The 27,854-nt window shown below is 41.8% G+C and overlaps 1 protein-coding gene across 1 annotated transcript in view; it reads left to right on the top strand.

The window, feature by feature from the left end:
• Positions 1-27,854, top strand: part of LOC139462362 (transmembrane protein 117-like) — a 40,692-nt gene extending 12,838 nt beyond the window's left edge. Inside the window, exons 2-6 of the mRNA XM_071244039.1 lie at positions 14,108-14,765; positions 16,432-16,667; positions 18,887-19,144; positions 20,907-21,036; positions 23,717-27,854. Of these exons, the coding sequence (XP_071100140.1) occupies positions 14,108-14,765; positions 16,432-16,667; positions 18,887-19,144; positions 20,907-21,036; positions 23,717-24,279 (1,845 nt within the window). The 3' untranslated portion in view covers positions 24,280-27,854. The remainder of the gene's footprint in view (positions 1-14,107; positions 14,766-16,431; positions 16,668-18,886; positions 19,145-20,906; positions 21,037-23,716) is intronic.

Below are 27,854 nucleotides of genomic sequence, written 5' to 3'. Positions count from 1 at the left end.
TTCTGTTTACCCAGAGCACAAAGCAGAGTGTTAGTACAATGATCAGCGTGATGGTTTGACCATGTCCCAGCAGACATGGGGGCACTTTCACTAAGCAGTGAGAACCAATGTTCGTAGCTTTGATGAAATCTCAGGCTATGTTCCTACCATGCCTAATATCCAGTATACATGGTAGAGATTTCTCATGGGGAATCTTTAAATTGATTATAATGAATCTGACTGAATCATTATCCTGGTTATGAATCATTCAGTCTGTTATGAAGTCTGCTTTGGGGATGGAAAAACTCTCTCATGGAAATTGAATCTGTTGCGGATAGGAGGATAGGAAGTTATTTAGCTGCTGAGTCTCTGTAGAGTATTGGATTCAACATGTTTAAGTTAACACAGTTTCTGTGGAACTTCATCGCTCCATAAACCAGTTTTCAAGGATATATCCAGAAATTGGGAGCCTTGCGATGTGCGCAGTTACTGGATACCCACTCCATCTCAACCTCAATGCTGCTTATAAAGGTACTCCTTAAAAATATACCTCAGACCATTTACACATGGTAGATGTTAAAAAATGGTACTTTTTGTTACCCTGCCTGGTGCTCAGTGTTAAGGTGATGAAACAAGGACTCGTCAGCTTGGAGTCAGTATACTGTCAGGGATTGATATAATTATAAACCACGCACATGTGCAGTCTATTATTGAAAAATGCAACCTAATATTCATGTCTACATTCCCCAAGTGCATGCGGAAAACTTTCAAATTTGCCTCTGGCCCTTACATGTCCATACCAAATCGATCTTTGAACCCACTAAATACCTCCAAAGTTTATTTACCATACTACGGTACATCACTTATCCCTATGTTACATGTAATTTGTCATGCTTTCTTAGGCTTGACGTCGTCCAACTGTGGGTATACTTCAAGATCATGTGCACATTCTCCTATTACGTTTCACAGCAATTAATTCATTTGACACTGGCAGCAGACCGGCCATTGTTTCAATTTTAATAAATGTATGGCACCAGGGTGCAACCTGGTTTTGTCTAGTGCCATTAGGCCTTCATGTCAACATGCACCTGGTGCAAGTTAAATCAAGTTCCTTGGATTGAGCCTATCTGATCCCTTATAAACTTTGTCATGAACATGATGAAAGCAGCGGTCACTTCAGATTAGAAAAGTAAAAAATTCATGTTGTTTTACCTCTATTATGATTCTTGCAATTTCATTGGTTAATCCGTAGTTGTGAAACAATACTCTACAAATAATTACTCTTGACCATGTTGATGAGGTCAGTATGCAGAAAAGGACCCGTGGACTGCAGAAGGGTTCTGGTCTGGGAGTCCTTGCTTTGCATATTGACCTTGTCGAGAGTAATCATACGTTTTGTTATACCGAAATTCACTTTTTATGAAGTCTTTAAACCGGCCTCATTACATTAACTTTGCTGCAAACCGTTAAATGTTTGTAGCTGATGCCATCTTGCTTTCTAGCAGAGACAATAGTCATCATGTGAAGAGTCAGTATTTGAGGTCAGTGTCAGTCGCATGATTTGGGGGTCCGCATTGATCAGAAGTGTTTCATCATTTGGTACGGAGTAACCATTTGAATTGCATGATTCTTAATAGAGGTTTAACAAAATACTCAATATTTAAGCCTACCTAAAAAATCACATACAACCTAAATCAGCAAGTTATCATGGTTGATACAAATGTCATCGGATGTAAAAAAAAGGGCGGTTCTCCACCCCCAGTATCCCACCTCTGGGACTGCCACTGCAGATGCTTTGAACATGTTGATCCTATTTTCTTTTAAATATGGAAAATAAATGCCTTGAATTATTTGGATGAAAATATATTAATTAATGTACTGTAGCCCTGACCATTCAAAAAAATCAGAAATGAAAACATGACATTTTTATCTTCACTCACAAGTTTTTACCACAGACTGCATCTTTTAAGGTGAGGAAGCCATCTGTAGGATGACTCCATGCTCTGCAACATTAACATAGAGATTCAGGGGCTTCTATTCGCCATGGTATTTGATCTGAGCACCTCTATCCATGCTAAGATTAACTTTGTAACACCTTTAATAATAGGGCTATGACAAGGACACCACTGATGACTCCTAACCCGGCAATGCATCCAGCCAAATTCACTCCCAGCAGAATTGATTTACAAACGACATTAATAAAATAATATGTATTACCTATAAAATTTTGATTATCATTGTGATCGTCTTGTTTGGGTATCAGAAGGCGTACAACATGCACACGTGTATGCATTATACACATAAAATTGGGCTTGTGGCATTTGGTGTGAAAACAATCCTGTTTCTAAAGTCAGTAGGCACAGCTGTCATTATATAGTTATATGTGTGTCCATGATTTATTCATGTGTGTCAGCCATCATGCCATGAAACATGTCATATCAACATTTCAAAGCAGAAAAATGAGGTCAGCCACATAGAAGTGTTTAAACAAGTTACCTGGCAACAATCACAATCATAGAGCTAAATCAGGGAAAACATAATTTGCAATTAGGCATACTTCGTATGTGTGAAACTACACCTCCTGAACATTGTGCATATAGTTTTGTTTGTTTGCTGTTTAAAGCCGCACTCAGCAATATTCCAGCTATATGATGATGGTCTGTAAATAATTGATGAGTTGATGGTACGCTGGTGGTATGTAATATCAAAGACCCCAATCAGTCATAATCCTTTTGTTTATATTACTGACTTCAGCCTTTTGTTTATATTACTGACTTCAGCCTTTTGTTTATATTACTGACTTCAGCCTTTTGTTTATATTACTGACTTCAGCCTTTTGTTTATATTACTGACTTCAGCCTTTTGTTTATATTACTGACTTCACCCTTTTGTTTATATTACCGACTTCACCCTTTTGTTTATATTACCGACTTCACCCTTTTGTTTATATTACTGACTTCACCCTTTTGTTTATATTACTGACTTCACCCTTTTGTTTATATTACTGACTTCACCCTTTTGTTTATATTACTGACTTCACCCTTTTGTTTATATTACTGACTTCACCCTTTTGTGTACACAACAGGCTTCTCCACTGAAATGTAACTACATCTGATATATACTCTACCTATTCACACTGTCTTCTACCTGTATATACACTTGTCAACCATACTCTGTACATCACATGCTTGATAACGGTGTTACAACCTACACCGAAACATCGCTCCTAATTGTGATTAAGAAATTGTTCATCCTTAAATCTTATCCTTACTTAGTACTCCAACTTCTAAATGCCTCTCAAAGAAATTGTGTTTTATTGCTCATTTAAGTTTTTGTCTGTTTCAGAGACAGCTTTACAATCTTTTTCCTAAGAAATTGATTGTAGTAGATTGTAGTTATGTAGCATGCTAAACAGTGCTTAACCTTGTGATATATAAGAGCTACAGTCCTCAGCTTTTGCATCCCCTCACTCCAGGAAATGGCCCAGACTGGAAGTGGTTAAGGCCACAAACAACTTCACAATATTGGGCAGCATGACAGCAAATCAATTTAGCTGGATGAATATTGACCATATAGACTATGACAGAGACTTTGTTGCATCCTTCCCATGAATTATGTTCTGCTGTGACCCCTGTTGTGTTCCTGGTTGTCTGGCTGCTGTGTTGTGACCATGTTGACTTGGCCAGATCTGATCCTTGTGTAACACAACAAGGGAGGAGATGGAGGGGGTATTGCTGGGTAGGCAGAGCGGAGGAATATTGCTGGGTGGGGAGAGGGGAGGAATATTGCTGGGGTAGGCAGAGGGGAGGAATATTGCTGGGGTTGCAGAAGAGAGGCATATTGCTGGGGTTGTCAAAAGGGAGGAATATTGGTGGGGTTGGCAGAGGGGAGGAATATTGCTGGGGTAGGCAGAGGGGAGGAATATTGCTGGGGTTGGCAGAAGGGAGGAATATTGCTGGGTAGGCAGAGGGGAGGAATATTGCTGGGGTTGGCAGAGGGGAGGAATATTGCTGGGGTAGGGGTTGGCAGAAGGGAGGAATATTGGTGGGGTTGGCAGAGGGGAGGAATATTGCTGGGGTAGGCAGAGGGGAGGAATATTGCTGGGGTTGCAGAAGAGAGGCATATTGCTGGGGTTGTCAAAAGGGAGGAATATTGGTGGGGTTGGCAGAGGGGAGGAATATTGCTGGGGTTGGCAGAGGGGAGGAATATTGCTGGGGTTGGCAGAAGGGAGGAATATTGCTGGGGTTGGCAGAAGGGAGGAATATTGCTGGGTAGGCAGAGGGGAGGAATATTGCTGGGGTAGGCAGAGGGGAGGAATATTGCTGGGGTAGGCAGAGGGGAGGAATGTTGCTGGGGTAGGCAGAGGGGAGGAATATTGCTGGGGTAGGCAGAGGGGAGGAATATTGCTGGGGTTGCCAGAAGGGAGGAATATTGCTGGGGTTGCCTGAAGGGTAATGTTGCTGGGGTTGGCAGAGGGGAGGAATATTGCTGGGGTTGGCAGAAGGGAGGAATATTGCTGGATTGCTGGGGTTGGCAGAGGGGAGGAATATTGCTGGGGTTGGCAGAGGGGAGGAATATTGCTGGGGTAGGCAGGGGGGGAGGAATATTGCTGGGGTTGGCAGAAGGGAGGAATATTGCTGGATTGCTGGGGTTGCCAGAAGGGAGGAATATTGCTGGGGTTGCCTGAAGGGGAATGTTGCTGGGGTTGGCAGAGGGGAGGAATATTGCTGGGGTTGGCAGAGGGGAGGAATATTGCTGGGGTAGGCAGGGGGGGAGGAATATTGCTGGGGTTGGCAGCAGGGAAATATTTGCTGCAGGTAGAACTGCCTAAAAAGCATTGTAACCTTGGTAACATGTTGTTTTTTTATCTTGCTTGCCTATGGCCATTGATAATAGCGTGTAAGACTATGAGAATTACCTACAAGCTTATTATGATGAGGAATATAGGATTGTCTGTTGAGTACATTAATAGTATTATTCCTTTATAATCCTTGGCAGTGACTTCCATTCAGGAGATTAGGATTATCCCTGATTTCTGAACAAAGAGTAGGTTATTCCATGTATTGCATGTTTTACCTGTTGTCATTAGAATTTTTTTTAATAAAAATTGTGTATGAAATATGACAGTGCCAACACTCCCATGGAACTTTACTGAACTCGTTAAATTATTATTGTTTTCGTGGTCATTGTAGACAATGGATAGTGTCATATCTATTTTTCTCACAATTATTGAGTGGGTTGGATTTTAATGTCTCTGTGAACAGTATTTTCTACGACATGTCAGCTTAATGTGGGAGGAAAGCCCGAAGTGATGACAGGTCTCAGACATTTACGGCTTCAGTGAAACCCACAAGCATGGGTATGGTGTTGACAAACCTCAAAACCTAATTGGATCAACCAGGGATTCAAACCCACAATCATAGGTTTCTTGGGTACCCAAGGAGCACAACTCTGCACAGCAAATTGCAGTACCTTAGATAACTGGGCCACCCATGCCCACACAATTGACACAGCAATATAGTATGTTGGTTCATCAAACCACCCAGTCATCTGGTATAGTTTTCTTGATGTTCATGTGATATCAACCTTTGAACCCTAACGGGTAATTTATCATTACATATTTACGCAGCACCAGATAGGCTGTGTATATGCAAAATAGATTTATATTACCAAACTGATTTGAGTTGATTGTGAACAGAAATGGGGTGGTGTGTGCTAGGTAGGGGTCTAAAGTGCGAGGTTAGCAAGTGCTGAGATCGTACATGCAGTAACCAGGTTGTTATCAGCCTTCGGACCAACAATGTTTACAGATCTTTGTGGAGTTGTCACTACCTCTAGTGTACAGTACATTCACACAGTGCTCTCAAAAGAACCCATTCATCTGTTGGTAGATGACCAGATGATGGAAACACGAATACGTTAATACACCCGTTACACAAGGGTCAGGACGTGTGGTGTCGCACAAAGCAAGGGGAAGCTCAAGTGTACCTCTGTTCTACCAGCAGGGGGGCGGTCGGGTAGCCTAGTGGTTAAAGCGTTTGCTCGTCACGCCGAAGACCCGGGTTCGATTCCCGACATGGGTACAGTGTGTGAAGCCCATTTCTGGTGTCCCCCGCCGTGGTATAGCTGGAATATTGCTAAAAGCGGCGTAAAACCATACTCACTCACTCATTCTACCAGCAGGGAATGGGTACCTGATAAACGATGTGAAAACCTTCAAGCACCTGTAGGCAGTGTGGGCTGTTTACACACCAGGAAGTTAAAAATGATAAATGGAATGCATATAGATACGCTGAACAGGGAACATTAATATACTGAACCACAAAAGAAACATCACCATAGATAGATATATGAGAAACCTTATTTGTCCAAACACTGTAAACATACTTTGAGACATATTAAAAAGATGAAACTTGGCAAAACTGATCATCAAGGTTGAAATTAAAGTGTCAAATGCTCTTAAAGTGAAACACAACACTAGTCTCTGAGAAAAAGGCATCACAAGTCAGTATCTCGTGTGTCCGCCATGTGCATTGATGACTGCCGTGCAGCCTCGATACATGGAATGGATGAGGCGGTTGATGAATGCCATAGGCACTTGAGCCCACACTCTGAGGAACGCCTGACGCAGTTCAGCTGCAGATGTCGGCCTTGGTCAGATGTCATTCAGGCGTCTTTGAATCTCGTCCCACAGGTGCTCAATGGGATTTAAATCATGACTGAGGGCAGACCACTGCATGGTTCTGATGTCATCCTGCTGGAGGAAGTCTCTTGTTGCTCTCACATTGTGGGCACGGGTGTTGTTGCCAAATGGCATACAAATGGGTGACGTGCCAAATGAGGTATGGCGTGTGGTCTCAAGACTTGATCAATGTACCAAGCTGCTGTGACACCATTGCCTCTCCCAGGACCGATGTTCTGGAAGACCCTCTGTGCAAGACCAATTCCACCCCACACCATGATGCTCGGACCACCCCATGAGACTCTCTCAACAACACAAGCATCCGAATAATGTTTCCCAAGTTTCGCCAGACTCTCTCTCTCTGCCATCTGCTGTTGAGATACAGTAACGGCTCCTGTCTGAGAAGAGAACTCTTCTCCACTGCTGGTGGCGCCAATGCTAGTGCTGTGTTGCCCACTGAAGATGGTCCCGGCGATGACGTGGTGTCAGAATGGGTCCTCGGTGTGGCCTGTGACAGTGGAGGTGTCTGCTCGTCAATCGTCGACGTACGGTGTCTGCACTAATGTGTCGCTGGTGTGCCCCCATGGTCTGTCGAGCAGTTTCCGCAGCAGTTACAAAGCGATCTTGAAGATGTCTTCGCACAATGTGAAGATCCTGACGTCCGGTGGTGACCTTGGTCTTCCACTACGTGGTCGGTCATCTGTAGTGTTGGTGGTCTGGTACTGTTGCTGGAGCCTGTATCTGGTCCTTACGTGGACTTGAAATGTATTGGCTTCTAGCCAGGCGGTTTGTCCAGCTTGCAATCATCCAAGGGTTTGGTGTCGCTGATTTCTTGTCAATTTTGGCATGTGTTAGCAATTCAGTAACTAATGAATGTCATCTGATGTTGGAGGATTTTTATAGGGCGAGAAATGGGGGACCGCATGTGCATTTCAATTCGCACGGAACTCCCGTGCATCGGGTTACCATGGTCAGTATCGTGATGTGCTTGGGCGATCGGTTTTATTGTCATCTGCTTTGGGTTTTTTTAAATTTCATTTTTCCGGACAAGGTAATGTTAAATTTTAGAAACTTTGACAAAAAGTACCCTGATATTTAAATGACAACTTTTCATGCAATGTTACTAGGGGTGATGTTTCTTTAGCAGTTCAGTATATATAAACGCCTTTGAGCTGAATTATCCGGATAAATGAAGCATGTAATTGTATAATATAAAATACTCATACAAATTTTAAGATACACCACTAGTAAACATGGTATAGTAGTCTGTCTCACAGTCCCTGAACCACATTATTTTCCCTTCCGCCCAGCCCTTACTGTAATGTAAAAGCCCTAAATGAAGCCAGTCTAGATTTCCCTGAGGATCAGGATCTCCCTTGGGGCTCCTTTTCAGTATGAATCGAGTTATTTGTTTCTATGAATATTACATATTTTCAGAGACTTAGCGTTAGTCTCATAGTGTCTCTGTGTATCACTCAATGTGACCTTTTCAGGTACATATATATACATATAATTCTCTGCAGATCTATATTTATTGATCAAATGCAAGCAGCACGGATATATGAACTCTACTCCATTGAATAATGCACAAAAGCCTCAAGTCTCTCTTATTATTACGGAGACATGTGTTGCTGCAGTGTCTTCGCGTTACGCCGACCTTTAGACATTTGGGGTCACAATTAAGGTCTGCGAAACGCGAATAGTTGCAGTTGGTTTAACTTGGGATTAAGAGAACAATGGGATTAGTGCGTGTGGTTTTAACTTTTGATCCGGATTATCTTTATGGCAGGACTGAATTTGGGTTCAGGCGAACACTTGTTAGAAGAAAATGATTGAACATCTCACATTTGAGAAGAAAATGCTTGAACATCTCAGCTGATTAAAATATGAACTGTGTTCACGTGTCATATATATATGTATATATACTTGACCGAGTTCAAGATGTCTTCCACATTACAAACCACCCTCAATCTAAACAAGGCTCTCACTCTAGAAGCAATACTAAACCCACAAAATAAACTAGAAAACTTCAAGGCCTTAGGCGTATTCTTAATCAAAACGGAACTAATAAAACGCATCAAAAAACTCAATAACCTACCAAATCAAAATCACATAAACAAACAAACATCCACCATACCCAGCTCACTTAGTTCTCCTCCCCAACCCCATCGGCATCTATTCCAAATCTCAAAATTCCCAAATTCTATATAAGCAACCCCTAAAGTTCCCTCTTGGGTTGCACAGACCACTTTCGCCCCTTTCGGAAACACATTAAATGGCCTGGCCGGGCCCGTGTGCGAAATACGCATCAGTCGGAAAGCGCACGTTAAATCTCCAAAGTAAGTAAGTAAGTAAGATGTCTTCACTTCTTTTCGTAATGGCCAATGCACAGATAGAGAAGAAGTTCTTTCCAACTGCTCGTGGTGGAAGATATTTATGTGTAGGTGGGTTCATGTACTGTTTAGATAAGAGAAAAGCAAATAACTTGATATCTTGGGTATGTTCTACCAAAGACACGACAATAAAATAAACGACACAAAAATGTATCATAAATCTGTTATATGTTTCTACTGTTGGAATGTGTCCTGAACACCGTCCAAAAACACCATTCATTGGGTGCTTGTAACAATCTCGTGTGTTAACGTAACACGCACATATCATCAAAGAAAAACCGCTGGTCGGCGTAACGAGAATAATGTTTTTCTGAAAGTCGGCGTAACGCGAATGGATCGTTGCTGCTTACCCTTTTCATGACCCTCTGGTGTCATCAGTAACTTCCAGTGCGCCATGCATATATTTCACCTCCTTCTACACCCCGATCGCCTCCGTGGTCTTGTGGTAGAGCGTCCGCCCGGAGAGCGGAAGGTCCAGGGTTCGATCCCGGGCCGCGTCATACAAAAAGACGTTAAAAGATTGTACTTGTTGTTACCCTGTCTGGCGTTTGGCATTAAGGGGCTAAAACAAGGACTGGTCGGCTCGGAGTCAGCATACTGTGTCTGAGTGGGGTATTCATGTTAAACTGCAGCATGGTATCTCAGTGAGCTAGCACTATAAATCGGGACTGACTAGTACAAGCAGCCACACACACACATACACGTGCATGCACGTCGCTATATAAGTGCAATAATCTTGGACGCGACGTTAAACCCAATTTCACCTAACCTCACCCTTCTACACCCATTGGAATCTGTTTCAGTGGATAATCAAAACATTCTCTGGTGCTGATGCTCTATATTTTGTGAGATGATGTGATGACACACTTCGGCAATCATAAACAAGTACAAATTAGAAGTCACCTGAACCTTTTTTTAAATAAATAGTATTAGAAGAGTTCCTTTTTGAAGAGGTGTACAAATTGGCTTAAAATACACATAGACTGTTCCCAAGGAGTGAAAATACTTTGAATACCTGAAAGAATCAGTGCTAAATGTGTATGATGACATTTAAATAAATACACAATTGGTTCAAAATATTTATCCTAATATCTGTATATTTGTTGTTTAAGCTGCACTCAGCATTTTTCGAGCTGTATTGCGGCAGTAGGTAAATAATCATGTCTGGACCAAACAATCCAGCAATAATCTACACAATTTGGGTACTTGATGTGTATTTACCAAGTCTGCTAGCCTGACCACCCGATCCCGTTAGCCTGGTTAGTCGACTCTAATACTACAAACATGGGTTGCCAAAGACCAATTCTAACCCTGCTCTTTCACAGGGGATTTACCATGACTTTGGAATGCTGTAGTCAGGATGTGGGAAAATGGAAAGGTTCCCTGAGAGATGACCGCTTGGTACTCCATCAAGCATCAAAATATATTTTCTTCCTCTATCGAAGAGCTTGACAGAATCAATATGCTTATGTGAGCACTACTGGTTTTAACTGGGTAACATTCAGATTAGGATTGTTTACAGAATTTCTTTCTGTAACATGTCTGATCATGCTAATTATCATGATTGCCCTCATTTCATGTTTTTTCATATTTCAGAAACATTTGTTATTATTCTGAATTCCCCACTTTGAAGGCTGTGTGAGGAAAATATGCATTGTTAGTCTTCTCAGATGATTGATACAAACAAGCTAGGTTCTGAATCCATGAAGTGGTCTTGAAGCTGAGGTGATGGTAACTCCCATACTTTGACAAAGACTTTTGGTAGTCGTAGTCATAAGGTGATCATAACTCCCATACTTTAAATCAACATGGACTTTTGTTAGTCGTAGTGATAAAGTGATCGTAACTCCCATACTTTAACATAGACTTTTGGTAGTCGTAACTCCCATACTTTAACATAGACTTTTGGTAGTCGTAGTGATAAGGTGATCGTAACTCCCATACTTTAACATAGACTTTTGGTAGTCATAGTGATAAGGTGATCATAACTCCCATGCTTTAAATCAACATGGACTTTTGTTAGTCGTAGTGATAAAGTGATCGTAACTCCCATACTTTAACATAGACTTTTGGTAGTCATAAATCCCATACTTTAACATAGACTTTTGGTAGTCGTAGTGATAAGGTGATCATAACTCCCATACTTTAACATAGACTTTTGGTAGAATTAGTGATAAGGTGATCGTAACTCCCATACTTTAACATAGACTTTTGGTAGTCGTAGTGATAAGGTGATCGTAACTCCCATACTTTAACATAGACTTTTGTTAGTCGTAGTGATAAGGTGATCGTAACTCCCATACTTTAACATAGACTTTTGTTAGTCGTAGTGATAAGGTGATCGTAACTCCCATACTTTAACATAGACTTTTGGTAGTCGTAGTGATAAGGTTGCATAGTGGAACAGGGCCCTGGCCTAAACATATTTGCAGTTTTTGCTGTGTCAAGATTGAATATTTTACCCATTTTAGCAAGTTAATAAATGAAAATAACCCTTGTAAGGTTGACTTTATCATGTTTATTAAAATGAATACCATCACTACTATTCTATATTTTGTTATGTAACACATCTATCTGTTCTTTCATCCCTTATTATTACAACTCTGACCTCTTGACCCTTGACCTCTGCACAGCATCCAGAGTACAAGCTTTGATGGTTGGGTTCCTCTGAGTCTGACTGGTGATTAATCCAATTAGTTACCAATCAGAGAAATTTGCAGATGTACTGAATCTGTGCTGTAACCATGGTAACCTAGAATCGTATTGACTGAAATGTTCTCCTCTGTGATTGCTGTATACATAGTTACCGGATAAACGATCTCACTTTCATGTCATTAGATGACAGTGTTTCCTTGGTCAATGTGTGACCCCCTTTGTTGGCACCTCCCAGGCAGGGAAGTGTCATAGATCCTGATTAAATTAAGTGATCTCTGATTCGTATACAGAGGCAGGGGTGCCCAGTCGTCTAAAGTGCCCGAATTTGATGTACAGAGCTGCATCGCTTAGGCAAACCAAAAACATATTGTCATGCTTTGGAATCCTGGTTTGCCCTGATTATGTTTCTAGGTCTGTCAGCACCATACCCGTGCTCATGGGTTTCACTAAAGTGGTAGTGGGTAGAAAATAGGTCTTAAGCCATCCTTGCTTGCCGTAAGTGGCGACTAACAGGATTGGGTAGTCAGGCTCGCTGACTTGGTTGATGTATGTCATTGTATCTCAGTTGTGTGGATTGATGCGCATGATAGTAATCACTGGATTGTCTGGTCCAGACTCAATTATTTACAGACCGCCGTCACAGCTGGAATATTGTTGAGTGCGATGTTAAACAAAAATAAAACACCTAAAGTGGTAAGCATTTAAAATATGCATTAAAACTGCCTTTCCTTCCACTCTCATCCAGTCGGCATGCCATGTTTTCAATTTTTAGAACAGCATAAACACAACTCAGTAACTCTATGTGAATTGACATGTTCTGATTTATTATTCAGGAGTTTCACCGGGCCAAATTAATACCATTAAAATCATATCTAAGTTCTCGCTGCTGCTAAACAAAGATCTGAGGACATCCCATTACGTGTCACGTCAGAACGACCTTTGCGAACTTTGACCGACCACTGTAACAACTTACAAGAAGTCGACATCAGCCAATTGGAAAGCAGCTTTCTCGAGCTTTACAGCACTCGTTTCAACCTGGCGACTTCCATTTCAGACCACACTTGAAAAATATGTTGATGCAGTTCTCGATTAACAGTTTGAAAACTGAACAAACGAACATTCCGGAATGTGTAATATATGGTTGCGATTGTATAGCAGTGCTTCCTACATATTGTGCAACGCCTCCTCCGTTCAAATGTTTATCCCACGGAAGCGAGAGATAGACGATAATTTTGACGGAATCAGTTGTATGGGCCGTAACTGTCGTTCTGAATACCCTGTGTGAATGTTTTCGAGGTTGCATGATTAGAAAACACATTCTGATTGTCACTTTCATGATCTGGTAAGTGACGCTTTGATTGGTTGGGTGAAAGGTTGTTCTGATGTGACCTGTAATGGGATGTCCTCAGATCTTTGTTTAGCAATAGCGAGAATAAGATCTGATTTTAATGAGATTGAATAAATACTGACCTTATTAATGCCACTGCCAGTCTCCAGGCTTGAGTGAGTGAGTTGTTAAGTGAGTGAGGTACTACACTGCTATAAGCCATATTGACAATTTTACCATTATATCATGATATTGAATCACCAGGAATGATTTCTTCAAAGGGTACTATCATTACCGTGAACCATCCATACCATTTGGTTCCAGGTTAGACAAGGTCCCAAGCAACCTATGCTTGTCGCATAAGGCAACTAAATGGATTTGGTTGTCATGTTCAGTTGATTGCGTGGTATGGTACCTGACCGCATGGACCGCCAAAGATGTCAATCACTGGTTTGGCTGGTTCAGACTTGATCATTAGCAAATTCTGGTATTGGAACCAATGTTGAATACCTTATTCACCTTACTGAAAGTTAAGTAAGCTTATGTCATGGCCTCTTTGTCGATCGTAACCATCTTCTCCTCAAGGCTTCACAAGCTTGTTTCCAACAATGATGACACCCAACTTTGTCCAAGAAGTTTGATAATGATTGTAAATGTGGCTGCCACAACAACCATATTACAAAACCTATGTATGGCTGTTTTGTTTAAAATGTAATGAAGTTTGGTATTTGTTTGTTATTGGTGGTACTCAACACATATGTTCTGTAATACTTACTCTTCCGACTATGTTTAGGCTATGCTCTTAAGATCTCTTGAAGTGCATATCTGGCTCTGTATAATCTTCTGTGGAATAGCCAGAATGAGGAAACTGAACTGAACCATATTTAGTTCAAATCATTGGAGTTTCATAATTATACAGAAATATTTTGAATATCGTTTCTACCAGCAACGTTTGTCTGTCTTTGTTGACATTTTAAGCTGGTGACTACATATTCAGGTGAGCTACAGTGCCATGACACTACATTTGGCCATTGTTATGAGTCTTTTGAAACTGACACTTCTTATTTCCAGGCACAGAAAGAACCAGACAAAGACGATGACCCAGAGAAACCCAAGCTGAGTGTTGTTAAAGATTCCGAGGTCATACAGGTGGACATTCCTAATGAAGACAAGGACATGAAGCCCAAGAAAACAGACCAGGAAGACATTGAACAGGAACAGCCTCTGAAATCTCCTGAAGCTGAAACACCTGCTAAGCCTGCTGAGCGTGTCGTAGCTCCGATTGCCAATTTTGAAAGCATTGAACTAGATGATGAGCAGGATGATGAACAGGATGAGTCTGACAAGAATGGAACCAAAGAAGAGAATGGTACCACAAAACCTGAAGACACGGTTGTTAAGTCCAAACGAAGCGGGACAGACGAAGTGGACGCGGCGAGTGTTTACTCCCTGTTTATGGAGCGAGATTTCCGTTACTATTTTCAGCACCCTTACTGCAGGTTGTTTGTGGCCTATTTTGTAACGTTTTGCAATTTTCTCATTTATGCTGAGGATCCTGTTGCGCACAGCCGTAAAGAATGTTCCATTCCGGTCATCGGGAATGACTTTGCTTTTGTGTGCACTCGCTATCCATCAAATGCATGGAGCCTGCTCAAGGTTTTTCTGTGGATTGTAGCAATAATAATTGGATGCATTGTTGGGAAACTCCTCTTTCATGAACTTATATTCAGTAAGTATCGTAATGATCAGAAGGTAATTTGGATGTTGTTCTAGATTGTTTTGAAATGCGTACAATATTTATGGTGTTTGATATGATAAATAAGAAATGTACCATTGTTTTTGAGAATGGAAGAAAATTTACTTTTTTGAACCTCAAAATCCGATTCTGCCCAACAGGGGTGGACACTATGACTGAACTAGAACTCATCCATAGCTCAGTTGGCAAAGTGGTTTATGTAAGATGAGCATTTTCAGGGAAATCTGATTTCCACCACGTCACCGTACAAGAGGACGAGTTGCTTTGTTTAACTATGCCTAACATTGTAAGAGTTGGTTGAAATATGTTTAACTTAGTTTCTATATGTTATTGTCATTTGGCTGCTTTTGTGAAGAGAGGTATTTTTGATCGATATCATTAATCATGTAAATGGTTTACTAATCATGCTGATTGTCCTACTGATCTGATTGATTATAAACATGATTTGTTACCCCGAAACTAATGCCACTTTTAGAAGTGATTTGGGTTCATATCATAGAAACCCATTGAAGTGTTCAAGAAATGCTTGTGTGAGGCAGATCATGTAAATTTATGACTTGTAGGCAAACCCAAGAACACATGTATGCTTCTCGAAGGCAAAGGCTCATATACAGGCAAATCTTGGATTCAAAACACCATCTACGAATCCTTTGACCACTGGACCACCTGTACCCCACATATAAGTGAAGTCATTTCATGATACAAGACCTGCACATGATTTTGACATGTTTGAGGTCCAATCTAACAAGTTTTACAACATGATATATTCTAGGTTTGGAATGAGGATTGCATGCTCAGCACATAATCTTTGTGTCTTGATTTGAGCATGTGAGAAATTTTTTCAGATTCTTTGGTAAAATTCTGCGTCATGTTAGATCAAAGGCAAAGAGCTTCTTGTTTATGTTACCATGGTTAAGTTGGGTTTACATCACGACTAGTAGTCACTAGATAGTCATTCTCAATTTTCTTCACTTTCTTCTTTTGAGCATCTTTCAACGGGTCATCCCAATTGCCCTCATTTATAGGCTGCTTGTTTCCACAGAACTTGACCACCCAAACCAACTAAACTTGCCAATTGGTTAGGTTCAATGACAATGTCTGGCATTGTACCTCAAAGGCATGGATCTTTGTTTCCAGAAATTCTGTCTTTTAATAGTTCAATATATTTTCTTGCATTTCAAAATTCATGTTACCTTTCGACAAACATGTCCAAAGAATGTCATTACAAGGCTTAAACCTTATCATTTTTAAACTGCTTTTTTTCGCATGTTTAGAGTTTGGTGATTAGACATGTTTAAGTTAATGAAGAGTTTGTGAAATTCAGGGAAGACCACACTCCATTTATCACAATAGTGCTATCTGTAGGGAACTTGTCCAGTTTAACACTTTTCTTTATGAATGAATCATATATTATGCTCCAGAACGGTAAAATTCCAGATGGCACTCACAGGGCTTCTGAATTACCAAAGTCGAGACTAACAGCGTGCCACTGTACATGGTGCAGGTGTAAACTAGAGACTACTGTCTATGAAGTTCTACCAACCCCTGCAGTTTCACCCATCCATTGAAGCTTTTGAAGGGAAGACCGCCATTTCAGCTGAGTCTCATTCCCGCTGTTAAGTAAATGTCCTTCTTTCAGATCGCCTGTTTAAGCTGAAGTTGTTCTCCAGCAACCAAGGCTCCTGGATGACCATGTTTTTCTGTGTCATCTTGTGCCTGTTCATCATATCCTGGCTCTACAATGGCTTCCTGATGATTGGAGGTGACGCCACAGAGCCATATCGGATCTCCTCCCTGATGGGCATCTCCAACTCTTTCTTCACCAAGGCTGCAGCGTGTGGCACGTGGTGCGGAGATTTCTTCACTGCATGGATGGTAGGTGGTCATGGCTTATAGGACCGTTTTACGTTTTGTTTATGTAGCAGGGCGTGGAGTCATCCAGATGACATCCTTACCTTGTAAGATTGCTGACGGGGTTAACCTCTTTGGTCATGTGGACAAGGCGTCCGACCTCTGATCAGAAGGTCCGTGGTTCGAATCCCATCATGGGACTCGGAAATTTTATGGCCGCCACATTGACGCCCAACGTGGGGCTGAGCACGTTCATGTTAAATTTGAGCAAAATAAGCCACAGTACCCTACTATGCGGCCCAGGACGTGCCTTCTGTTGATGGGGGAGTATGTAGCAGGGCATGGAGTCATCCCACAGATGACATCCTTACCTTGTCAGATTGCTGACGGGGTTAACCCCTTTGGTCATGTGGACAAGGTGTCCGACCTCTGATCAGAAGGTCGGTGGTTTGAATCCCATCACGGGACTTGGAAAATTTATGGCCGCTACATTTATGGAAATCAATTTCAAAGTCATAAGACATGTAGTGTGTAAGAGACAGTTTGAGAAGAAAGTTGTAGACATAAGTTTCAAGTATAAACATGAGAGTGAAATATGAAAAAAGGAATCTTAAGATGGGTTCCTTTGAGAATTAAGTCACAGAGTTGTTACATTGCTACATAAACTGATCAGTCTTGAACTGAGCACACATGAAAGCTCTCACTCTCAACTGGTTGGGTAGCCTAAGGGTTAAAGTGTTCGCTCATCACGGTTTGATATCCCTCCTGGGTACACTGCGTGAAGCACAGGTTCCCTGCTCAAACTATGGTGCCTGTCCCATATTGAAGTATTTTATTGCTGAACTGTGGTCTATCATCTTTATGAGATATGAAGAACGTCCATGTTTGGCCAGCTCAAGTGTTTTAAAGTAGCGCCAAGATTGGTGAGCTCTTATGTTCCAAAGTTATGCAAAGATTTGTCAGCTGTGATGTTAGAAAGTATTGTCAAAATTGGTCAGCTCTGATGATGTGCTGTGCCCCATTTGCTGTGATGTTCTATGCCCCCCATGAGCTGTTATGTTGTATGTCTCCCTGAGCTGTGATGCTCTGATGCCCCATGCCCCCTGAGCTGTGATGCTCTGATGTCCCATGCCCCCTGAGCTGTGATGCTCTGATGTCCCATGCCCCCTGAGCTGTGATGCTCTGACGTCCCATGCCCCTTGAGCTGTGATGCTCTGATGTCCCATGCCCCCTTAGCTGTGATGCTCTGATGTCCCATGCCCCCTGAGCTGTGATACTCTGATGCCCCATGCCCCCTGAGCTGTGATGCTCTGATGTGTCATGCCCCCTGAGCTGTGATGCTCTGATGTCCCATGTCCCCTGAGCTGTGATGCTCTGATGTCCCATGCCCCCTGAGCTGTGATGCTCTGATGTCCCATGCCCCCTGAGCTGTGATGCTCTGATGCCCCATGCCCCCTGAGCTGTGATGCTCTGACGTCCCATGCCCCCTGAGCTGTGATGCTCTGATGCCCCATGCCCCCTGAGCTGTGATGCTCTGATGTCCCATGCCCACTGAGCTGTGATGCTCTGATGTCCCATGCCCCCTGAGGTGTGATGTTCTGATGCCCCCCATGAGCTGTGATGTTCTGATGCCCCCCATGAGCTGTTATGTTGTATGCCCCATGAGCTGTGATGCTCGATGTCCCATGCCCCCTGAGCTGTGATGCTCTGATGTCCCATGCCCCCTGAGCTGTGATGCTCTGATGCCCCATGCCCCCTGAGCTGTGATGCTCTGATCTCCCATGCCCCCTGAGCTGTGATGCTCTGATGTCCCATGTCCCAAGAGCTGTGATGTTCTGATGTCCCATGCCCCAAGAGCTGTGATGCTCTGATGTCCCATGCCCCCTGAGCTGTAATGTTCTATGCCCCCTGAGCTGTGATGCTCTGATGTCCCATGCCCCCTGAGCTGTTATGTTCTATGCCCCCTGAGCTGTGATGCTCTGATGTCCCATGCCCCCTGAGCTGTAATGTTCTATGCCCCCTGAGCTGTGATGCTCTGATGTCCCATGCCCCCTGAGCTGTAATGTTCTATGCCCCCTGACCTGTGATGCTCTGATATTCTATTCCCCCCTGAGCTGTGATGCTCTGATGTCCCATGTCCCATCAGTGGCGATGTATACCCCCTGAGCTGTGATGCTCTGATGTCCCATGTCCCATCAATGGCGATGTATACCCCCTCAGCTGTGATGTGTCTCTGCCCCTAGGTTACAGACATCATGCTGCAGGAGAAGCTCTACCCGAGTTGGGCGCCGAAGGTTCGAGCATGGTGGATAAGACAATATCACCGTATCATCCTGTTCTGGGTCATCACGAGCTGTACGTCATTCATCGTCATATTCGTCATAGCAACTGACTACATCAGTTGGGACAAACTGAACCGTGACTTTCTACATACCAATGAGCTGTCCCGATCATTCCTTGCATCGTTCATTCTGGTCATGGATATGATAATTGTTATGCAGGTGAGATTCTTCTTATCAGTATTGAATAATATATAATCTACCATGCTGACAAGACTTTTTTTATGAATAAGAAACATGTTTAATTTTGCCCAACAGTTCTTTTATCAAGTATATGGGCCTTGGAAAATTGTTATAGCTGGAACTGATTCATCCTGATTCAACCTTGAAATCCATGTGTGTATGTTCCGCTACTCATTCCACATGACAGTGGGCAACCTACAATCATCAAATCCCTGCTGGACAGTTGAGTGCTCATTTTAGGTCTAGGTTTGTTTGTTTGTTGTTTAACGCCACACACATCTTGCCTTACCGCAGTCTCAAACCGCCTCCGTTGTCTAGTGGTAGAGCGTCCGTCCGGAGAGCGGAAGGTCCGGAGTTCAATCCCCGGCCACGTCATACCAAAAGACATTAAAATATGGTACTTGTTGTTACCCTGTCTGACGCTCGGCTTTTAGCGGCTAAAGCAAGGACTGGTCGGCTCGGAGTCAGTTTACTGTGTCTGAGTGGGGTATTCATGTTAAACTGCGGCATGGTATCTCAGTGTGCTAACACTATAAATCGGCATCAGTCCGGACAAGTACAAGCAGCCACACACACACACATATATGCACGTCGCTATGTAAGTGCAATAATCTTGGACGCAATGTTAAACCCAATTTAACCTCACCTCACCTCGCCGCAGTCTCAACAAAACATTCCACATCACACTTGAAATCAGTAAAATACCCACACAAGATCAATGAACATTTAACAAACCATAATGAAAAAAACGTAAAAGGTAATACAGTGGCTCATGGATTTGACTCGATTTAGCCTCTGATATAAACGACTATTAGTTTGTTTGTTTGTTGTTTTAACGCCGCACTCACCAATATTCCAGCTATATGATGGCTGTCTTTAAATAATTCAGTGATTGACATCATGAGCACCGCTCCACACAATTGGGATACGATGACAGGCATCAACCAAGTCAGTGAGCCTGACCACCTGATCCCGTTAGTCGCCTTTTACAACAAGCATGAGTTGCTGAATTCCTAATCTAACCTGGATCTTCATAGGTCTCAAGGTCTAAGTGTTGTTATTAGTGCCATGTGTGAAACTGAGACATTGTTTCAACAAACTAACAAACAAACAAACAAAAGTCTCCACACAGCATCCATCACATGTTATGAGCATTGTGTAACCAAGGCTTTATTAGGCGGTCCAGAATCCTATGATCATGGGTCCAAATCCCAGATTATTATTCTTGGTATGTCAGCACTGCACCAGTGCTAGTGGGTTTCACGAAAGCGGTATACCGTATTTGACGTAATAAGCGCCCATGGCACTCTCCAAATTAGAAATAGGGAGCTCTTAAAGAACATAATTCTGGTGAGAGAAAAAAGCAGAGTTGAGAGATCGTAAATTTCGTGGTTTATGCTGACAGCCTGAAATGATACAAAAAGGTCATGACAGGTGTATTTTCCAGAATTTAATTGCCCATAATTAAGGATGCATATAACACAAGTGTGCGTATTATATATGAATTAATAAATCTTTTGTACATTGATCAATCGGAAGGGGTGATAATTGGGATTGTTCACCAGCCAATATATTAGCAAATATGGCGGTGGGTGCTTATTAGAGCGGGGCGCTTAATACGTTGAATACGGTAAGTCTAAAACCTGAATCACTTCAGGTGTTCCTCCCAAATTAAAATGGTGCTTAAATCCTGATCACGAAGGTGGTGGCATTACACCCGTTGTAATCTGTCTCTGTGCAGGACTGGGACTTTCCCCATTTCATCAGTGCCATAGACATCAAGCTGCCCGGTCTCAACACGGCCCACATCAAGTTCCAGATTCCTATCCCCAAGATCCTCCGGAAGGAGTACTATCAAGTCCACATCACAGGTAGGCCAACACTTTATACAGGTGCTCCACCTTGTCACATCACAGGTAGGCCAACACTTTATAGAGGTGCTCCACCTTGTCACATCACAGGTAGGCCAACACTTTATACAGGTGCTCCACCTTGTCACATCACAGGTAGGCCAACACTTTATAGAGGTGCTCCACCTTGTCACATCACAGGTAGGCCAACACTTTATAGAGGTGCTCCACCTTGTCACATCACAGGTAGGCTAACACTTTATAGAGGTGCTCCACCTTGTCACATCACAGGTAGGCCAACACTTTATAGAGGTGCTCCACCTTGTCACATCACAGGTAGGTCAACACTTTATAGAGGTGCTCCACCTTGTCACATCACAGGTAGGTCAACACTTTATAGAGGTGCTCCACCTTGTCACATCACAGGTAGGCCAACACTTTTTAGAGGTGCTCCACCTTGTCACATCACAGGTAGGCCAACACTTTATAGAGGTGCTCCACCTTGTCACATCACAGGTAGGCCGACACTTTATAGAGGTGCTCCACCTTGTCACATCACAGGTAGGTCAACACTTTATAGAGGTGCTCCACCTTGTCACATCACAGGTAGGCCAACACTTTATAGAGGTGCTCCACCTTGTCACATCAAAGGTAGGTCAACACTTTATAGAGGTGCTCCACCTTGTCACATCACAGGTAGGCTAACACTTTATAGAGGTGCTCCACCTTGTCACATCACAGGTAGGCCAACACTTTATAGAGGTGCTCCACCTTGTCACATCACAGGTAGGCCTTCACTTTATAGAGGTGCTCCACCTTGTCACATCACAGGTAGGCCAACACTTTATAGAGGTGCTCCACCTTGTCACATCACAGGTAGGTCAACACTTTATAGAGGTGCTCCACCTTGTCACATCACAGGTAGGTCAACACTTTATAGAGGTGCTCCACCTTGTCACATCACAGGTAGGCTAACACTTTATAGAGGTGCTCCACCTTGTCATATCACAGGTAGGCCATCACTTTATACAGGTGCTCCACCTTGTCACATCACAGGTATGCCAACACTTTATACAGGTGCTCCACCTTGTCACATCACAGGTAGGCCAACACTTTATAGAGGTGCTCCACCTTGTCACATCACAGGTAGGCCAACACTTTATCCAGGTGCTCCACCTTGTCACATCACAGGTAGGTCAACACTTTATAGAGGTGCTCCACCTTGTCACATCACAGGTAGGCCAACACTTTATAGAGGTGCTCCACCTTGTCACATCACAGGTATGCCAACACTTTATAGAGGTGCTCCACCTTGTCACATCACAGGTAGGTCAACACTTTATAGAGGTGCTCCACCTTGTCACATCACAGGTAGGCCAACACTTTATAGAGGTGCTCCACCTTGTCACATCACAGGTAGGCCAACACTTTATACAGGTGCTCCACCTTGTCACATCACAGGTAGGCCAACACTTTATAGAGGTGCTCCACCTTGTCACATCACAGGTAGGCCAACACTTTATAGAGGTGCTCCACCTTGTCACATCACAGGTAAGCCAACACTTTATAGAGGTGCTCCACCTTGTCACATCACAGGTAGGCCAACACTTTATAGAGGTGCTCTACCTTGTCACATCACAGGTAGGCCAACACTTTATAGAGGTGATCCACCTTGTCACATCACAGGTAGGCCAACACTTTATAGATGTGCTCCACCTTGTCACATCACAGGTATGCCAACACTTTATAGAGGTGCTCCACCTTGTCACATCACAGGTAAGCCAACACTTTATAGAGGTGCTCCACCTTGTCACATCACAGGTAGGTCAACACTTTATAGAGGTGCTCCACCTTGTCACATCACAGGTAGGCCAACACTTTATAGAGGTGCTCCACCTTGTCACATCACAGGTAGGCCAACACTTTATACAGGTGCTCCACCTTGTCACATCACAGGTAGGCCAACACTTTATAGAGGTGATCCACCTTGTCACATCACAGGTAGGTCAACACTTTATAGATGTGCTCCACCTTGTCACATCACAGGTAGGCCAACACTTTATAGAGGTGATCCACCTTGTCACATCACAGGTAGGCCAACACTTTATAGATGTGCTCCACCTTGTCACATCACAGGTAGGTCAACACTTTATAGATGTGCTCCACCTTGTCACATCACAGGTAGGCCAACACTTTATAGATGTGCTCCACCTTGTCACATCACAGGTAGGTCAACACTTTATAGAGGTGCTCCACCTTGTCACATCACAGGTAGGCCAACACTCTATAGAGGTACTCCACCTTGTCACATCACAGGTAGGCCAACACTTTATACAGGTGCTCCACCTTGTCGCATCACAGTTAAGTCAACACTTTATCCAGGTGCTCCACCTTGTCACATCACAGGTAGGCCAACACTTTATCCAGGTGCTCCACCTTGTGAAGTCACAGGTAGGCCGGGGGTGGCGTGGAAAGGAGGTTGTGGGGTAGCATGGTAATGAAAAACATGTATTTGGGGGTGTCTGCAAAATATGATGCATTCCTAAGACCAATTCCACCAACCCACCACCCCAATGATAAATTACCAGTCTCTGCTATGAAGCCCATTTCTGATTTCCTCTGCTGAGATACGACTGGAACACTACTAATGCCACCATGTAACCCTACACACCTACTAACTGAGTGTTATGTTTATTTCCAGGAAAGTGGTTCAACTACGGTGTGTTGTTCCTCGTGCTTCTTCTCGACCTAAACATGTGGAAGAACCAGATGTTCTACCAACCCAAAGACTTCGGACAGTACGTGGACTCAGAGGGCAAGATCCACACCATCACAGACACCTACAGCCTCGACACCTTCAATGCGACACAACTTGTTTTTGATTTTAGGAACTCCACAATTAACCCAGCTACTAATATGACCTACATTTCAGGAGATAACAAAATGAACACCCGTTTCTATGACTACCACCTTGCAGGCAAATGCATGGCTTTCTTGCCAAGTCTTACAGTTTTCATTATGTTTGGGTTTTTCATTTATAAGTATGGCCGATTTAGGCCGACAAAAGAGGATCCTTATGCAGGCAGGTTGAAGAAAAGGAAGAAGAGACGATTCAGTGCCAGATTCCACTGGCGGCGCTTGCGGAACCGGATCAGGACGGCCGAACCAATATTGATGTATTTCAGAAAAAGAGGACCAGAACCTTCACCTGCACAAAAAACAGAAGAATCGTATGCACAAAACTGGGAGCTACCTGCAAGTTAAGCATGTTAAATGTTCACTTTGATTTAGTTTTTCTTGATTTTACAACATAAAGTCTTCATTTTCAAATCCTATAGGATCAAGTTCCAGATAATAACACGTAATTTGATATTACACGTACCAGAGAGGAAAATGTAATTTGATATTACATGCACCAGAGAGGAAAATGTAATTTGATATTACATGCACCAGAGAGGAAAATGTAATTTGAAATTACACGTACCAGAGAGGAAAATGTAATTTGATATTACACAGACCAGAAAGGAAAATGTAATTTGAAATTTCATGCACCAGAGAGGAAAATGTAATTTGATATTACACAGATCAGAGAGGAAAATGTAATTTGATATTACATTTACCAGAGAGGAAAATGTAATTTGATATTACATTTACCAGAGAGGAAAATGTAATTTGATATTACACATACCAGTAGCTCAAAATCATTTTTAGAAGCTTATACTATTAACAATTTCTTCATATGGGAGATCTTAAGTAATTGATGGTATATTTTTTCAGAAAATCAAATCATTTGTATTTTTGTAGGGCATTATGACTCATAAACAGTTTCAAATTTACCTTATATATTCATTCCCCTGCACAAAACTGAAGAGATAAGGAGACACGACTGGACTGTTGATAGTGAATCATCATGCTAAGAATGGGTGGATGCTCACACTATCGGTCACTGGTTTGGGTGGTCTAGATCTAATAACATCACACCACCTTGATATATAACAGTCATATTGCAGACTCTGCCACACAGTCGCCTTCACACTCAGAACCAAGAAAGATAGACTGAGGAAGATATTGAAACAATATATGTGACCCACCAGGAGAATGGGACCTTATAGGTGCTGGGATACAATTGTGCTGTGACGTCAAAGAGACATTTGACGTCAACTTACTTCAGGAAGAATCGCCCTGTGTATGGACTGTACAAACATATCTTATTGTTATCTCGTTAGTTCGTAATGTTATAAAAACATTATTTCAAAACCTTTCAGCATACATGTCTACTTTCAGTTAATCAGACCTGTATTATTTCTAAAAACTGCAATTATTGCATAAACAAATGTTTGATCCTTTATATCTCTGTAATAAATATGAATTGAAGCTTGTGAACTGTACTTTTGTGTTCCTCAGATACTGTAGGTTTAAAATGTTACGAGAAGTAAAAAGTTGATTTTTCACACATAAGGTCCTTATCTCATGGTCGGTCACATATGTTAGACTCCACTCACTCACTCACTCACTGACTCTCAGAAGAGTAGTGTTATATGAATGTTTATGTGAAATGTTCAGTGTAAATGAGATGATATGAGTCTCAAATCTGGTGACTGAAAGTATTTGGTCCCAAAATTTTTCCATGTTCTAGTCCTGATTAGTCTTTCAAGATCTTATGCAGGTTCTCGACTTTAACATAGAGGCCAATATTAAGGCAAGGTTGATTCTTGTTTTAACACTAACAATAAATAATGGTGTGATATTAGTGAAGGGCTGGAAAATGTTGTATCATCATGTTAAGAGATACAATAATATATGTCAGCAATTGTAAATACCATATTCAACCTAATAAGCACCTAAGATGTTTAAGCTACAAATGGGAGTATTCTTTAGAACACGGAAGTTGATTTTGGATTTTAATAAATTTGTTCTCAGATATTTAGAGCTTAGTGTTTGAAATTACTCAAAGCTGGAGCTAGTCAAATAGACTAGAACACATTCAAAAATACTTTCCTGCAGAAAAGATGTCAAACAAACAAAGAAAGGCACCATATTTATATACTGTTGCATTCTCAATGACAAGGGGCTGTCGGGTAGCCCAGTAGTTAAAGCGTTCGCTCGTCACGCTGAAGACCCGGGTTCGATTCCCGACATGGGTACAATGAGTGAAGCCCATTTCTGGTGTCCCCTGCCCTGATATTGCTGGAATATTGCTAAAAGCGGCATAAAACCATACTCACTCACTCACTCACTCAATGACAATGAAGGACTGGCCCTATTGGAGAATATATGATGAGGTATAATGGGATGTAATACGAGAGTATTATCAATCATTATCATAATATATTAGACATTCAATACAGTGGATAATTCAAAGATAGGGCCACTCTGTTATCAAATTTCTCATAGATCTCTATTTTCTAGTTTAATATGGATGTAAACAGTCAGCACTTCTTGGACCTTAATAGTTTTTGCCATATATTTCAAACACCATTTTTAATGATGTACCTGAGATTTTGTAAACATGTCAATCTTTTTTACTGTGCTAAAATGCTGATTGGAATATTTTGTGTATTTATCTATACGCTTATAAACCAATGTGTGTCAGAATGTATCAGCGTCAAACCTGTTTTATCAAGTTGTATGTACCAGTCTGCAAAAGACAGTATTTTTTAAGATGGTGGTCAACTTTTAATGTTTTTAGTCTATTTATCATTTGTTTGAATCCAAAGATGATATTTGTGAATTTTTAAAATTCTTTTTGCTCTCATTGCCAAGAGGTAGAATACTCATCTGTCAGAACTAAATGTTCTCCAGCGGCTATGATTCATCAAGATATAAGAAACTGTCAGCAGGATCATATTTTCTTCACCTCCTGCTCTCCATTGTGTCGTGCCTTGCCGCAAGAGCTCCCCAGTAGTCTGATGCTATAGTATTTGTCTCCTGTCAGGATTCAGACCTGAACAAACAAAGCCTTACTGCCATTGGATCTAACTTGTACCGATTTCCCACTTTCATGTTGAAACCAGTCTATGAGTATCATTTGTTTTGTGAGCTTTATGAAGCTCCGAAAAACAGTAATAATGTTATTATTTTTTCTCAGAAATTTGCAATGTTGGTTCACAATTATTGAGGTCAGGTTGTACACAGAAAGGGAGATAACTGTGTTCCTGATTGTCTTTTCTTTATCGCTGGTTGTTTCCAGATGGTTAAGATGTGGCTGCTGACCAACTATTGTGGTCTTACATACAGGAATATAAAACATGCAAAACATTAATAGTTTGGTGAGTCTAGATTTCTTCAGTTTCTCCAGTTCACTAAATTTTATCAGGTAGTTTTGTTGTTTTTGCTTGGTTTATGGATCAGCTGACTATAAATATCAGGAAGAAAAAAATCCAGTTTAAACCTTTTCGATTTCCATATTTGTGATAGAAAATTCACAAACTGTTTCCCTACCTGACTGAGTCAAGTGCCACTTAAGGACACGTGACTGTTTGCTGAAATACCTTTCATATCGTCACAGGTATGCCAAAATGTATATGGCCTGTTCTGATGTAAACTTATAAAATGTATTCCATTCCTGGCACAGTTAACACATTGCAAAAAGGAAAATGGAAAATTGGATTATTATTTTCTCATGCTACCTTTATTCTTAGAAAAAACAAAAAATTGAAAAGTCTAATTATTTTATTAGTTTCATTTCAACCAACGACCAAATCTTTGGAGAGAAAGAAATCTGTAAACCAACTAATAACAAAAGAAGGGCCTGTGGAATCAGTTGAGTGTGGTGTAGAATAGTAAGAATGTTCTTATCAAAATTTGAGTAGTTTGCATAAATTTGAATAAGAACATCA

The sequence above is a fragment of the Haliotis cracherodii genome, unplaced genomic scaffold (genome assembly GCF_022045235.1).
Source record: "Haliotis cracherodii isolate W230 unplaced genomic scaffold, xgHalCrac1.p SCAF_15, whole genome shotgun sequence".
Classification (NCBI taxonomy): Eukaryota; Metazoa; Mollusca; class Gastropoda; order Lepetellida; family Haliotidae; genus Haliotis; species Haliotis cracherodii.
Note: the sequence above shows the minus strand (reverse complement) of the source record. Positions and strands in the feature narration are given on the sequence as shown.